At 52.5% G+C, this 13,157-nt stretch overlaps 1 protein-coding gene across 3 annotated transcripts; it reads right to left on the bottom strand.

Annotated features, from left to right (window-relative positions):
• Positions 1 to 307: 307 nt before the first annotated feature.
• On the bottom strand, positions 308 to 3,976 carry FNDC11 (fibronectin type III domain containing 11). Of its 3 annotated transcripts, XM_039382966.1 has the most exons (3): positions 3,809 to 3,890; positions 2,975 to 3,060; positions 308 to 1,428 (listed from the first exon to the last, which is right to left on the bottom strand). In XM_039382966.1, exons 2-3 carry the CDS (start codon positions 3,026 to 3,028, stop codon positions 367 to 369), a joined length of 1,116 nt encoding a protein of 371 aa, XP_039238900.1. In that variant the 5' UTR covers positions 3,029 to 3,060; positions 3,809 to 3,890; the 3' UTR covers positions 308 to 366. The 3 variants fall into 3 exon arrangements, with proteins under 3 accessions (XP_039238900.1, XP_039238899.1, XP_027566438.1); XM_039382965.1 differs by lacking the exon at positions 2,975 to 3,060 and having other exon boundaries at positions 3,809 to 3,976; XM_027710637.1 differs by lacking the exons at positions 2,975 to 3,060; positions 3,809 to 3,890 and adding an exon at positions 3,476 to 3,607.
• Between the last annotated feature and the right edge of the window lie 9,181 nt (positions 3,977 to 13,157).

Here is a 13,157-nt window from a genome sequence, read left to right as displayed (position 1 = left end):
GGACAATAACTTGGGGTAAAAAACCCGAAACATCATTGCAAGGAGCTGGCACCAGCATCTTGTGGTGTATGGAAAGCACTGCATGGCGGAGGTGCTTCTGTCTCCTGTGCTCTGCCTCAGAGGTGTCCTGCAAGATTTTCTGCTTCTGGCTGCTCCCACCTGTTGGTTCTGGCAGGGGGATACAAGCATCGAGCCCCAAATGCTTCCTAAGGATGTTGTTTTGTGTGAGAAATTTGGAACGGGTTACTGTTTGGCTGGAGGGATTTGGGGAAGGCGCTTGTAAAATTGCTGTTGAAAACAGAACGAGTTCAATTTTGTGCAAAATGTTTAAACAATTTATTTTGATTATTCATCTTTTCCAAACCATTACAATGAGGAAGATGTTCTGGTGAGCCGCCTTGTAAACCCGAAGCTGCCGTTGGTGCTGCTGTTGGTGCTGCTGTTGGTGCTGCCATTGGTGCTGCCGTTGGTGCTGCCGTTGGTGCTGCCATTGGTGCTGCTGTTGGTGTCTTCGACAGGGACAGTTTTTGTCTCCAATACAATGCGGTCGTGCCACTGTGAGTAGACAAGTGTGTGAGTGTCAGATCTTTTAACTCTGAACTCGTATGATCTGCCAGGCTGCAGGTGATGGATTACGCATGGGTTGGAGATGACTTCCTGAATCCGACTGTATCCTGGTTCTGTCTGACTGTCGTCTGTCATTAACTTAATCTCCAGTTGCCATCGTTCGAGGTGTGACTCTTGATTTTCATTAATCCACTTGAGCTGAGCCCAGTTCTGGGATGCAAATGACTCTCTCCGATCAAAAATCGGTGGCTTCTTTGTATATAGAGAAAGACTAATGTGAGGGTGTACAGCACCTCCAAGAATTACCTGTGACACCAAACTGTGCTTGACATGGAGCTTTCTTGGCTCTTCCAAGGCAATGAGTTTACTGAAAAGCACAGAGAGCTTGAGCACTTTCTTTATAGTCAAGTCCCATTGGGAGAGGAAAGTTGCCATGTCACAGGTCTCTACGTAATGGCTCAGCTCCTTTCGTCCTCGATCCAGCTGTTCCAACAGCCCAGTTAAAAGTGACAGCTGGATTTCAGTCTGGTTTTTTCCCATCTTCTTAATCTTCTGGAGTTGGCAGGGGTTTGCGATTTGCAAGATGTCAGCGCAAATCATCATATTGTTCGGGTCTCTCACGCACAGGTGTCTGGGCTCAATCTTCAAGTAAAAGTAACACTTCTTCAGAAGATTAAGTCTGTTCCAGTGGTACCGGAGGAGGCGAGGGTTCAGCTCATTGCGAAGGAAATCCTGAACAAGGTTTTTATTTCTCATGTACTGCTGCACGGTGGCATTGTCTTGCCCTTCTCTGGTCGCCGTACTCTCCGAACTGGTTTCAGTCTCATTGAAAACCTTAGCCATGCTTCCAAAGCTCGGGTGCTGTATAGGAAAGCAGCAATAATAACATTAAGAACCGAAAGAAAAGCAGCTCTGAGGGAGTATAATCATGGCTGTGACTCTTCTCTCTTAATTAAAGCTTAGCTTATGTAGATGGAAAAGAACTGCTAGACTAAATGTAGTTCCAGAGGAACTTTCCTTTATAGTTGTGTGGTTTCTCATATTTTATATTGTCTACTTATATGCATTCCAACCATGGCATCCTTCTATCCCTCCCTTTGAGAGGTTCTACCTCTGCTTAATATATTCACTGACAGGAACTATTCTCTGAGACACTCTGCCAAAATTTCTCCCTATCTTATTATCTTCTGTTTCATTCTAATTAGCTGCCTTTGTACTCCTGTAAGCAATTTCTTTCCATTCTTCTGCCTCTCTGGAGATGTCTATTTTTTCTCTCTTTGTAATCTGCCAGGCTGTTGAGGTTTGAGACCCATCTTCTCAGCCAGTTCCTACAGCTACATAATCACCTTGGTGATTCAAATTAACCCTCTGCCCCCACACGAGGTGGTGTGCAGCAGGCAGAGCAACACTGTCACCTCATGACAGCTTCCAAGGGGAATTACAGCGTTTTCCTCGCACTTCCACCTTCAACAGTGGATTGGCACTCATAACCTGACTATGTTTTCAGTGATGTACTGCTTTCCCTTTCTTTGGTTTTATTTTGCATTATCCCAGATCATGATGCTTTCCTGTAGAATGCCCGCAGTCTATGAACAATGTACAGTAAGAGAATGAAACACACGTAAAGCACCTGCAAACAGTTTGATGTCAGGATGTTTACACAGGGATTCTTGTAGCGCTATATCTGCTGGCTTAATCTTAGCTGTTTACCAGGGCCTGGAGTGACAGGACAAGGGGAATGGCTTCACACTGACAGGGGGCAGGGTTAGATTAGATATTAGGGAGAAATTCTTCCCTGTGAGGGTGGTGAGGCCCTGGCACAGGTTGCCCAGAGAAGCTGTGACTGCCCCATCCCTGGAAGTGTTCAAGGCCAGGTTGGACGGGACTTGGAGCAACCTGGGCTAGTGGAAGGTGTCCCTGCCCATGGCAGGGGGGTTGGAATGAGATGATCTTTGAGGTCCCTTCCAACCCAAAACAGTCTGGGATGATTTTATACTTCATTTATTGGCAAAGATGTGCCCTGGCTGGTGATGCCCTCTGAGCCAAGGTGGAAGGTGTTTTTCTCTGTTGTGCTTTAGCTGAAGTACCTGTGGCTCACACAGTTTATGTACCACAAACAGCAATTAGCTAAATAAATGCCTGTGTCCCTGTTGCCAGTGATACTGTAATGAGAACTCAGCTGGACACTGAAGTGGTTTTCACAGGCTGAACACACTTGATTTGAAAATGAAATTGATACAGAATTTTGAAAGTAAGATCTAACATGTGAGATTTTAATTCTTCCATGCTCTGTAGAAGCTAGATGGTGACACCTGCTTGACAAACACATTTTCTTTAGCCTCATTTTCGCTAAATTCATAACGGAGCTAATAACATTTCCTCATAGGAATTCCAAGCGTTTGTAAACCTTGTAGCTGTCTGGCCCCGAGCTGCACCATGGTTTATATACTAAGTCACTCATTTGCAACTATTTCTCTCCAAGAGAGCTGTCATCTAAAAAAAAACACAAAACAAGCTGTATTTCCTTTTCACATCTTTTCTTTCCCCCAAAAATGCTCCACCTAAACCAAGGCAGTGCCAGCTCCTGGCATCCCGTAGGGAGCAGCAGTGCCAGCACATGTGCCAGGTGACATTCCCCGCTCTTGGAGGGATTTGGCTCTCCGAAGAAGTTTGTTTGCCCACAGATCGAGCTGTCATTGTGCTTGTTTTCCCTTGCTGTTTTTACATACATATTTTTCTTTTTTCCTGCCAGGAATGGCTGGCTGTATTCCCTGCAGTATTGCTATGCTTGCAGCCTGGAGGCGGGAGGGGGGAGTGGTGGTGCAGTCACTCAAGGAAGGGGCTCTGTGTTCACCCAAGAGGGGTCGAAGTGGCACGCAGGGGGGTTTCCCCCTGAGCCCCGACCCACCTCGTCATGCCCCCGGAGGTGTGTGCAGGTGCCCCGGTCCCGGTGCGGCCCGGCTGGATGGACCCGCGGCCCGGCCCTGCCCGGCCCCGCAGCCCCGCAGGCCGCCGCCGTTGCCATGGCGACCCCCCGGGCCCGGGAAGCTGCGGCTGGAGCGGCCCAGGACCAGCCTCAAAGTCCTCCACACATTCCCCCTCCGCAATTCACAGGATCCCAGAATGGTTTGGGGTTGGAAGAACCTTAAAGCTCCTCCCCGTTCCACGCCCCCGCCGAAGACGGCGATGGCAGTAAGTCCCAGTAACCTCCTTCGCAGCCGCCCGTTCTGGTCCCTCGTACCTTCGCCTTCGCGGGCTGCTGGCTCGGGGACACCGGGGACACCGGAGACACCGGGGACACCGGGGGCACCGGAGACACCGGGGACACCGGGGGCACCGGAGACACCGGGGACACCGGGGGCACCGGAGACACGGGGCTTCGTGAGGAGAGCATGTCTGCTCTGCCCGTTCAGCAGGAGGTGTCTGCTGTGGCTCCGAAAACGATGACACAGGTTGTGCCTGCTGTTGCATCACAATGGCATCGTGGAACCAGGGAAGCTGGAAACATAGGGTGATGGAACCATGGAATCGTAGAATCATAGAATGGTTTGGGTTGGAAGGGACCTTAAAGCTCATCTAGTTCCAACCCTCTGCCATGAGCAGGGACACTTTCCACTAGACCAGGTTGCTCCAAGCCCCATCCAACCTGGCCTGGAATGCGTCCAAGGAGGGGGCAGCCACAGCTTCTCTGGGCAACCTGTGCCAGGGTCTCACCACCCTCAAAGGAAAGAATTTCTCCCTAAAATCTAATCCAAATCTCAGAAAGCAGGAATGGTTCTGGGGTATGAACAGGACCTTCTGGGCTTTATGGTGTGCTGTGAGTGAGGGCTTTTTTTGCTTTTTGAGGGCAAATCTTGCAGAGTCCATCTGAGGCCAGACACCAGCACTTTGCTCTCCACAGCGAGACTGAGACTGTTTCACGCTGTCAGAAGTTTTGTTAACTTAAATACATAATCCTTATTAAAGGGCTATGATGAAATAGGATATAAACTGCTCCGTTAAGTGCAGCAAACTTCCTTCTGGGGACAAAGTGATTTTCCTTCTCTGTTTTCCTGTGGGACCCAGCTGCCCAGTCAGCTGTGTTACTGTGGAGAAGAGAGTGGCTTGTCTGATTCATGATGGCAAGCTCCATGCCACAACTGGTGAGTTCGTCAGCAAACTGGACAGGCGTCCTGGGCTGAAGGTGCCCTTGTACTCCCTGCTATTAAATCTTTGGGTCAGAGCTTAGCCTTAATGCTGTCTGGTGTGCTTAGCTGGTGCATCTCTCCTGAGCTTTTTTAATTGAATGATAGGTAGGATCCATAACGCCAGCCCTAAGCTCCTGCTTGAACACCAAGGAAGGAGGTGATCTGTCATTTTAAGAAATCAGTGCATCCTCTCAAGGCAACCAGAGCTTACCATTTCATTTCACAGCTGCCGAGAGATTAACTATACAATTGTCAGGTGTGATTTGCTAACAGCCAAGAGAGATACCAAATATGTTTGAAAGCAGGTTGATGGCCTTGCTTGGGGGGAGGGCCAGTGGAGATCAGTATTCGGTGATAATGCCAAATTTCTGCAGGAAATTAATGTTCATGCTCATGTCATGGATCTCGATCCTGTTGTTCAGATTGCGTGTGCTGGGAACTGGAGGAGTCCTTTTCCCTCAGCCTTGGTGGTCTGAGGGTATGAGGAGAGACCTGTGGAAGTCCAGCTAACCTTGCCTCCTCATAAACCCACTTAGAGTCTGCAGCTGAAATTTTAGTGTTTTCCGTCATTTTGCATCAGGGATCAATTCAATGAATCTCTTTGAATTAATACACATACAAATGTGTTTGAAGCATTGAACACCACGTACCCCTTTGCCTTCCCTCTCATCAGCTGAGCTGTCTCTGTGGCAGAGCTGACAGCTGCTGTCACTCCGTTTGTCACTCTGGCTGTCCTGTCCACAGCATCAAAATAAAGAACTTGTTAGTCCTGTCTGAGATCAAGATATAAGCAGACAATTGATTTTCTTCCCTCTTCTCATTAGCGAGCTCTGACACTTAATAAAACATATATTTCCTCACTCGGGGTAAGCAAAACACCCAGATAGTGCCTGTCAGAGCGGGTTGGGAGCAGGGATTAATCTTTATGGAAAATCAATAGCTGGAACAGAAAAATTGGCAGAACCCAAATTAAAAGTCGCTGGCAATTTCTGTCTTCATATTTCACATCTGCATTTCTGAAACAGTGATTTGCTGCAAAGGCAAAACAGGAGCAGGGATGGGGGTGAACTCTGTGCCTGGTTCCTCTTCTGCTGCTTCCTGGTGGGTGGAGGTGGATGCCAGGTTTGGAGCAGTTGTTTGAGCAGCACCAGGTTCAAAGTGATCCCTGTCCCAGGGCAAAGGGCTGTTCAACACTGACCTTTCTGAGCGAGGTTGTGTCCTCACAGCAACACTGTCTTTAAAGTCTTCCACCATCACCACCTCCTCCAGGGTCCCTGACTGTGTCCCTGCAACCCCAAAAAGTACCCATCCCTCATCATGCTCACCTGGCTCTGTGGGAGCAGGATTCTCAGAGCAATATAAAGGCTGCAATCCCCATCATCACAAGGGTATGACTGATTTACTCACTGCTTGCTCCCAGTTTCACTGGTGCCTCAGATACCTGAAATAAATTATACATTCCAGATAAATTCCAAATCTAAATCATCGCCACACATCAGTGAACTCGTGGTGTTCATCAGACTGTGATTCAGAGGCTCACTTTGAGAAGAAAGAGGGATGGAAGTTTTCTAAGGGGAGGGGGGGAGAGGGGAGGAATTGCTCTCCTGAGATGCAAAAGCCCCAGCTGGACCAGGGCAAGAAGGAGTTAATTGTGTCCCTGAGGCAGCAATTATCTCCAGCTCATTACACCCACTAATGGCACCCAAGGAGGGAGCCCCAAAGCCTGGACCTGCCAGAGTTTGGAGTGGCCGTTTGATACAGCAGGCCAATAAATTTGGGGATTTGGAGGCTGTTTTGGGGCAAAAATCTTCCCTGGTCTGAGCCCAGACCCACAATCTGCTCCTCCAGAGTCATGGTCTGTTAGCTCTCCATCTCACATGGATGAATCAGCCCAAAGCATTTGATCCCACAACAGGCTCCAAGGAAGGGGAGGCTGCAAACCCCCAGGGCACAAGCATGGTGGCTTTTATTTCTTGCCATTGAAGACTACAGTGACCTGGGGAACATTTATCCATGTTCCTCAGACACAGGGCCAGTACTGGGACAAGTCTGTGTCACAAGGAGGGATTGAGGCTTATGGTGAGACAACGACCTTCTTGGGTTTGTGGAGAAGGGGAGGTGGACCCTGCATGGCCAGTTTAGTGCCCTCACTGATTCCCAGAAGGCTTTACAGAGGGGGCACGAGCACCTTTCGTAAGACCACAGGCACTGGCCCTTCTTGGGTTAAACAGGAGTGACTGTGGGGCTGGATCCGTGTGGAGGGAGCAGAGTTGGAGCTTGGAGGGATGTGCCAGGCTCTGCTGCTCACAGGGGTGCTCACCCTGGGGCCTCATCCAGCCCCAGTGCTGGGGCAGGGGCTGTGGCACCCTTGGCTGTGGTCTGGGGGGCTGATCAAGCGGGGCTGGTGGAGCCACAGTGCAGGGCCAGAACAGGGGCATCCTCTGGGAATCCTGACAGCCCCCGGCTCCGGCAGCAGGACAGAAGGGTAAAATCATGCCCGTGTCATCCCATCCATCTCTGCCTCTTGCAGGCTGGTCCCAGGGGAAGTGCAGGCTTTGGCAGCTCTAAGTGGGGTTGGAGGCGGATGCAATTCTGGAGAATAAGATTCCCTTGCAAAACCTGTAAAAAAAAATAAAAAAATTAAAGTTCTTGGCTGAGAAGCTTGTTTAAAGATCTTATCTCTGGCAGAGGAAATAAGTTTTTAATTCCTTCCCTTGCTGCCTCTCAGCAAGTGCTGGGTCCCCAGAGGGGCACAGGCCATTAGCTCTGTCAGGAAACGAGCTGGAGAAGCAGCTTTTGTTCATGGAACTGAGACTGACCTGAAGTGGCTCTGGGTGAAGCTGCTGCCTCTGTCACGTGCGGTCCCTGCTGTGGGGAGAGTCAGGTGGGGTGCAGGTGGAGTGGGCACCCTGCATTCAAGGCAGATAAAAGGCAAAAATTACCTTTTCCGAAGCCTTGGTTGGAATCAGGAGGTGGTTTGGGCGATGCTGCTCCTCCTGCTCCATCCCCAGGATCCCCCTGGCAGGACTGGCATCCCAAGGGCCACCTGGGGCTCTGCAGGAGGAGGGACGGGGTAGCCAGGGCTGCACTGCTCCTCATGCACGGCTCTCTTGAGCTGATGCTGGAGAGCTGTTGGGATACTGTGTGAATTGGGATAAAAGGTATTTAATAAGTGACATCTTGGTGCCATCCATGGCCTTATCCACTGTGTGGCAGAGCACCAAGGCTGGGCTGTCCCTGTACCAAGGACCACTGTGACTGTCCTGCCACCAAACAGGGGGACAGAGGGTGAGGAGGGTCCAGGCTGCTGCCTCTCAGCACGGTGGTCCATGGGGAGAGCAGAGCCCCTGCTCGCTCAGCTTCGTCCCTTGTGTTCACCGTCACCTCCACCTGCATCTGAGTCATCTCCCAGCTCAATGGAGTGTGTGGGCTTAGTGCAGCTTTAGCTGTTCATCCTCTGCTGTGCTGGAGCCTGACACGGGTAAAGTGGAGCAATTCATCAATGCAGGGATGAGGCGGATGAATGTCCTGTGCCAATACAATGGACCTTGTTCTCCTCCCACCAGCTCAGGCAGCAGCGGATGTCACTCTGGCCCGGCGAGGGCTGCTGAAGTGGCTGCTGCTTGAGGAGCTCAAGAGATCTTAAAAGAAATATGGACTTATGTTTTGTGCTGAATGACTTAGTGCTTCAGCTGTAAAACACAGTCTTTGTGGAGAGGAGGCTCTTGAAAAATGTTCCTGTGTGCAAGCAGGGGAGAGGGAGAGTGAAGCCATGGCGGCAGCATCTTGCCTCTGCTCTGATGTTAAATCCCTCTGGGGTGAGATTGGTGCTGGTGCTCAGGACTGTGATTGGCCTCATGGCCATGGTGGCTACCTTTCCCACCCTGGCCCTGCTTCCTGGCTGTGGCCTTTCCCACGTGCCGTTCTGCACCAGCACGTGCCCCCCTGGTCCCTGAGGAGCACAGGGCAGGCGGTGGCTGCCAGGGTACTTCTGTCAGCTGTCAAGTACTTGAAGCACCTTTGTGGAGTTCAGCAAACCTCTTTGCATGCGAAATAGCAGGTCTCCAGAGAGCAAATCCAGAGTGAAACATCTCTCCTGGTGACTGACACCAACATCTCTCGCTAATGACGCTTTTTGGTTGTCAGCTGTGCAGTGTGGTCACCTGCCCTTACCAGCTCCTCGCCTGCAGCACGGCAGCACACGTGCAAGGCGACCTGGGCTCCCATCTCAAGCTCCTGCTGGGGTTCAGTTTCACCCCACTTGCAAGGGATGAGCTGGGAGCCAGAGGCCATGGCGCTCACATGTGTGTCTGGTCACAGAGAAGCGTGGGATGCCATGAACCTGGAGATTGGCAACATGATCCTCGTCACTGGTGTAGCTTAAACAAGTCTTGGAGGTGCAGCAGCATTTGAGACAGAGATTTTGGGGGTGGCTGTATTTGGTGGGGCACAGCAGTGTAGCACAGCCGCTCTCTGCAGCTGCACTTGATGCCAGGACAGGGACAATGTTGGGGTGTGTTCACACCAGGGGCCAGTGTGACTGGAGCTAACCTGGCCCCTTCTCTGCCTGCAGCCAGGATGCTCGTGGCAGGACTGGGGGGAGATGTCTGAGCAACCAGCTGGAAGGTGGGGGCCCAGGGGAAACACGGCTTGGGCCCCCCTTGCCGGCTGGTGAGCGGGGCCATCACTCCAGCTGGGGTCAACCAGCCTCACTGCGGCCCCACTGGGCTGAGAACATCCATTTTCGGTGCCTGTCGGCAGTGATTAGGGAGCACAATGCTGACGGGTGCGCGGGGGGAGCCCAGGGCCGTGCGGCCGGCGGTGCTGGGGCTGCCACAGGGGGGGTGGCAGGGGAGGACGGGCTGCCCTGCACGTCCCAGCGCGGGCGCTGCCGCTGCCTCGGGTCGCGCGAGGCTGCGGGGCCGTTACGCAAGGGCTGGCGAGCAGGGCTGTGTGGCCCCGTGTGCCGGGACATTCTGTGTCCCACAGGACCCCATGTCTCCTACCCAGGGTGGCCCCAAGCTGCTCAACACCTGTGGACATCACCCACAGGAAAACAGCTGCAGGATGCAGCTCAGCCTTGTGGTGCTTTTCCCATCATCGATGTCGATCGCGGCACTGGGAGACCCGGCTGGAAATGGGGCTACGGGGGATCCCAGCTGATGTGACCAGGTCGGATTTGGTCTGTGCATCTGGGATTTGGGGCAGAGCATCTGTGCAAAGGGAGAAAGTGTGGCTAATAAAGCAGCAGTTCTGCTGGGCGTTTTCCTTGGTGGGTTTGTAGCCACGACAAGAACAGAAAGCCAACTGGGCGAAGGGCTGCTTATCCTCTCTGGCTCCCAAACGGGGCTGCTGGGGAGGTGGCCAGATGGGAAGGAAGGGGCAGGACGGGGAGGTGTTTTCAGGCAGGCAGAGGTTCCCTGTCCCACTAATCGCTGTGGCCTAGTTGGGTGTCTGCAACAAGAACGGGGCTAATCCTAATCCAGGGCGAGGATAAAGGGCCACAAGTGCCGCGTGCCAGAGAGCCACGTTCTGGTTGGCACTGGCCACCATGCCTTGGTTTAGTGCCCTAAGCCCTGGGGTCAGTCCAGCTACCCCAGACCAGGGTTAGCTGGACCTGCCCTTTGGGATAGAGTCAGAGCTGCTTCAGGGCCTTGGTCTGTCCATTGCTGCCAGGGGACACCCTTCCAACCCCACTGCTGCCAGCACAGCGGAGGACAAACACACAGAGCTCATGTTTCAAGTTGTGTGTGGCTTTTCAACCCCATCAAATAGCTTTATTCACACAAACGTCCCTTAATTTACAAAGCCTCTGCCATTCATACACATCAGGGGATCCACAGTGTTCAAAGAACTTAAATAGAACATCTCATACCAAACCCGAGTAAACCAAGTACAAAAAATATTTATATAAAGTTGTTCACACATAGGTCCTAGATTACCAGCTTCTGTGCAAAAAAAAAAAAAAAAAAAAAAAAAGAAAAATACAGATTCATTTACTAATATTATCTTTAGTTTGGAGTCTGGGTTTAAGCCTTCTGCTCTTGCTAGCTCAGCACAGGGGCTGTGGGGACCAGGAGGAGTCCACAGCAGGGCTGGGGCAGGGTGCCTGTCCTGGGGGTCAGCCAGCACCCCAGTGGTGTGGCAGTGAAGCTGCTCATCCCTGCAGAGCTGCTGCGTTTTGCTGGGTGAATGAGCTGAAGGCCCATGGTGGGCTGGGCAGCTGCTGGGAAGGGGAAAGGTGCCAGGATGGGGATCAGCAAGCACCCCTATGTGGCCCATGAGCTCTTCCAGCAGCCTAGACATCACTCTCAAAGCTAAAAGCACTACAGGCAGGCTACAGAGAAATAATGTGGCAGGTCACAGCTGGAAGAGAGCAGCTCTCTGTGCTTCCCTCCCAGCTGCACCCACCACCCCAGACACCCTGGAGTGTGAAACGCTTTTGGACATGAAGGGCCACACTGTGGGATGTGCCTGTAACCAGCAGAGGAGCACAGGAGCTGCTGGCACAGCTCTCCCCAGGCCAGTGACAGCTCCTGGGTGAGGGAGCCAGCAGCAGGAGCGTTGGCTGCATCCTGCTGCCAAGGGATCGGGGGGCTCTGCTTTCCAAATGCTGCCCCAGCTGATGGGATGGGGAGGGCTGTGAAGAGTGGAGTAAAGCCCACAGCCTGCTCCTGTGGCACGGCCGAGCCGGCACAGCACTGAGCACCACACACCCATCCCATGTCAGCATCGCCAAAAAGGGGAACAGGAGCCCCCCTCGCCCCACGCAGTTCTAGTGTGAGGCTCAGGCAGCAGAGGCCTGTGGTGAGGAAGGAAAGCAGCAACGGGTTTCCCTGTTCTCCTGACCAGCAGAAAGCCCAGGGAAATGAATCCCAGTTTGTGCCCTGAAGCAGCTGTCCCATGATGCTTGGCAGGCTTAAACCCAGACTCGAACTGCATACGGAGGAGACAGACACCGCACACAACGGAGGATTTCCACGACGATGGTAATGCTCGTTTTACATCTTATTGCTCCAGAAAGGCTCCGGGAGCCTGTGATATGTGAAGGAGCTGGGTCCTGAGGAGTAAAGGAAGACCACAGGGGTAACTCTTATCTGTCACTAGCACTGCTGAACCTCAAACACAGCAGCAAGGGGATATGGGGAAGCTAATCTAACCCCTCTAGGCTAGAGCCACCTCTGCTTTTCTCCCCATGGACCAAAGCTGGCCGGGAAATCCCCGTGACACCTGCATGATGCCGGTGGTGTCAGCCTTGCTGCAGGCTGGTGCAGATAACATGTTTCCCAATCCTCCTGAGGCTTGGCTTGTTCCCCCCACCCACCCCACATCCCTCTTGTAAACAGCAAAGTCAGAAGTAAACAGTTTCATACAATCACTCCCCCGGCGTGGGCACCGGCTGGGGCCGCATGAGCCCAGAGGGCGACAGGGTTCTGCAACAGGGGCCTTGGCTCCCCCCCCCCACTGACCAGGTACCCCCTACCTGGATGCCCAGCTTCACTGCAGCCACAAAAGACAGAGCCAGCCTGGCCCAGGCTGGGTAATGGGCTGCAGGCTTGGTGTTGCTTTCTTAAGCTCGGGTTTTCCCAGCTGCGCATCCTAATGCCAAGAACATCCACAGCGGAGGGTGAAGTTCAGCCTGCAGGAGCTTAGGCAGGTGAGGCCAGATAGACCCACCTGGCAAGAGAAGCCTAAACATCCTCTATCCCACAGCACATGCAGGTTTGACTGTTCCCTGTTCCCAGCTTGTTCTAGAGGGAGTGCTGATCTGGGCCAAAGTAACTGGGAGGAGAGATGTGGGGAGCTGTAAACACAAGGCAAGTTCCTGTATAGTCTGGGGAGTTGAGCACAAACAGCAGCAAAATCATCAGGGAGAAATGCTCTTAAAAGGACAAACTAATCAGGGAAACATCCACATTGGCCAAAGGCTAGCAGCCCTAGGACTCCTCCTGGGAAGTGTTTGCTAAATCCTAAGTAAGGCACTACGGTCTAGCTCACTAACATCAAGCTGCTTTAAAAACACATCTGCAATTCAAAAGCTGAGGTGGAGACGTGTGGTTTGAACACGGCCTGAAACAGCAGTGGACCAAGAGGACTGACCCTCCCAGGGCCTGCTGGGCTCATTCCTGTCCCCAGAGAGGAGCAGGAAGCTGGCAGCTGGCTGGAGGCAATGGTCCCAGGGAGCAACCCCACTCAGTGCCTTCCATCCTAACCTCCTGCCTTTCAGGCTTGGTATTCCTGCTGCTAGGAAGCTCCCTTCAACGGTGATGAGATACCTGCTGAGGTGCCATTCCAGCAGGGAAAGCCCTGTGAGCAGGGCTGGGAGGACAAAACCCTCTTATTGCACCCGTTCAGGCCAGGGTTCGGTTAGAACAGTTGTAACAGTCAGGAGCAAAGGCTCTG

The sequence above is a fragment of the Pipra filicauda genome, unplaced genomic scaffold (assembly GCF_003945595.2).
Source record: "Pipra filicauda isolate LSUMZ 115617 unplaced genomic scaffold, ASM394559v2 scaffold291_size933811_pilon, whole genome shotgun sequence".
NCBI classification, from domain to species: domain Eukaryota; kingdom Metazoa; phylum Chordata; class Aves; order Passeriformes; family Pipridae; genus Pipra; species Pipra filicauda.
Note: the sequence above shows the minus strand (reverse complement) of the source record. Positions and strands in the feature narration are given on the sequence as shown.

Bases quoted from the DNA above. Each gene is read 5' to 3' on its own strand.
- FNDC11 (XM_039382965.1), bottom strand. From the start codon at position 3,961: ATGCTCTCCTCACGAAGCCCCGTGTCTCCGGTGCCCCCGGTGTCCCCG. The intron at 1,429-3,808 runs GTACGAGGGACC...TTTCCTATACAG, and splicing joins AGCAGCCCGCGAAGGCGAAG to CACCCGAGCTTTGGAAGCAT.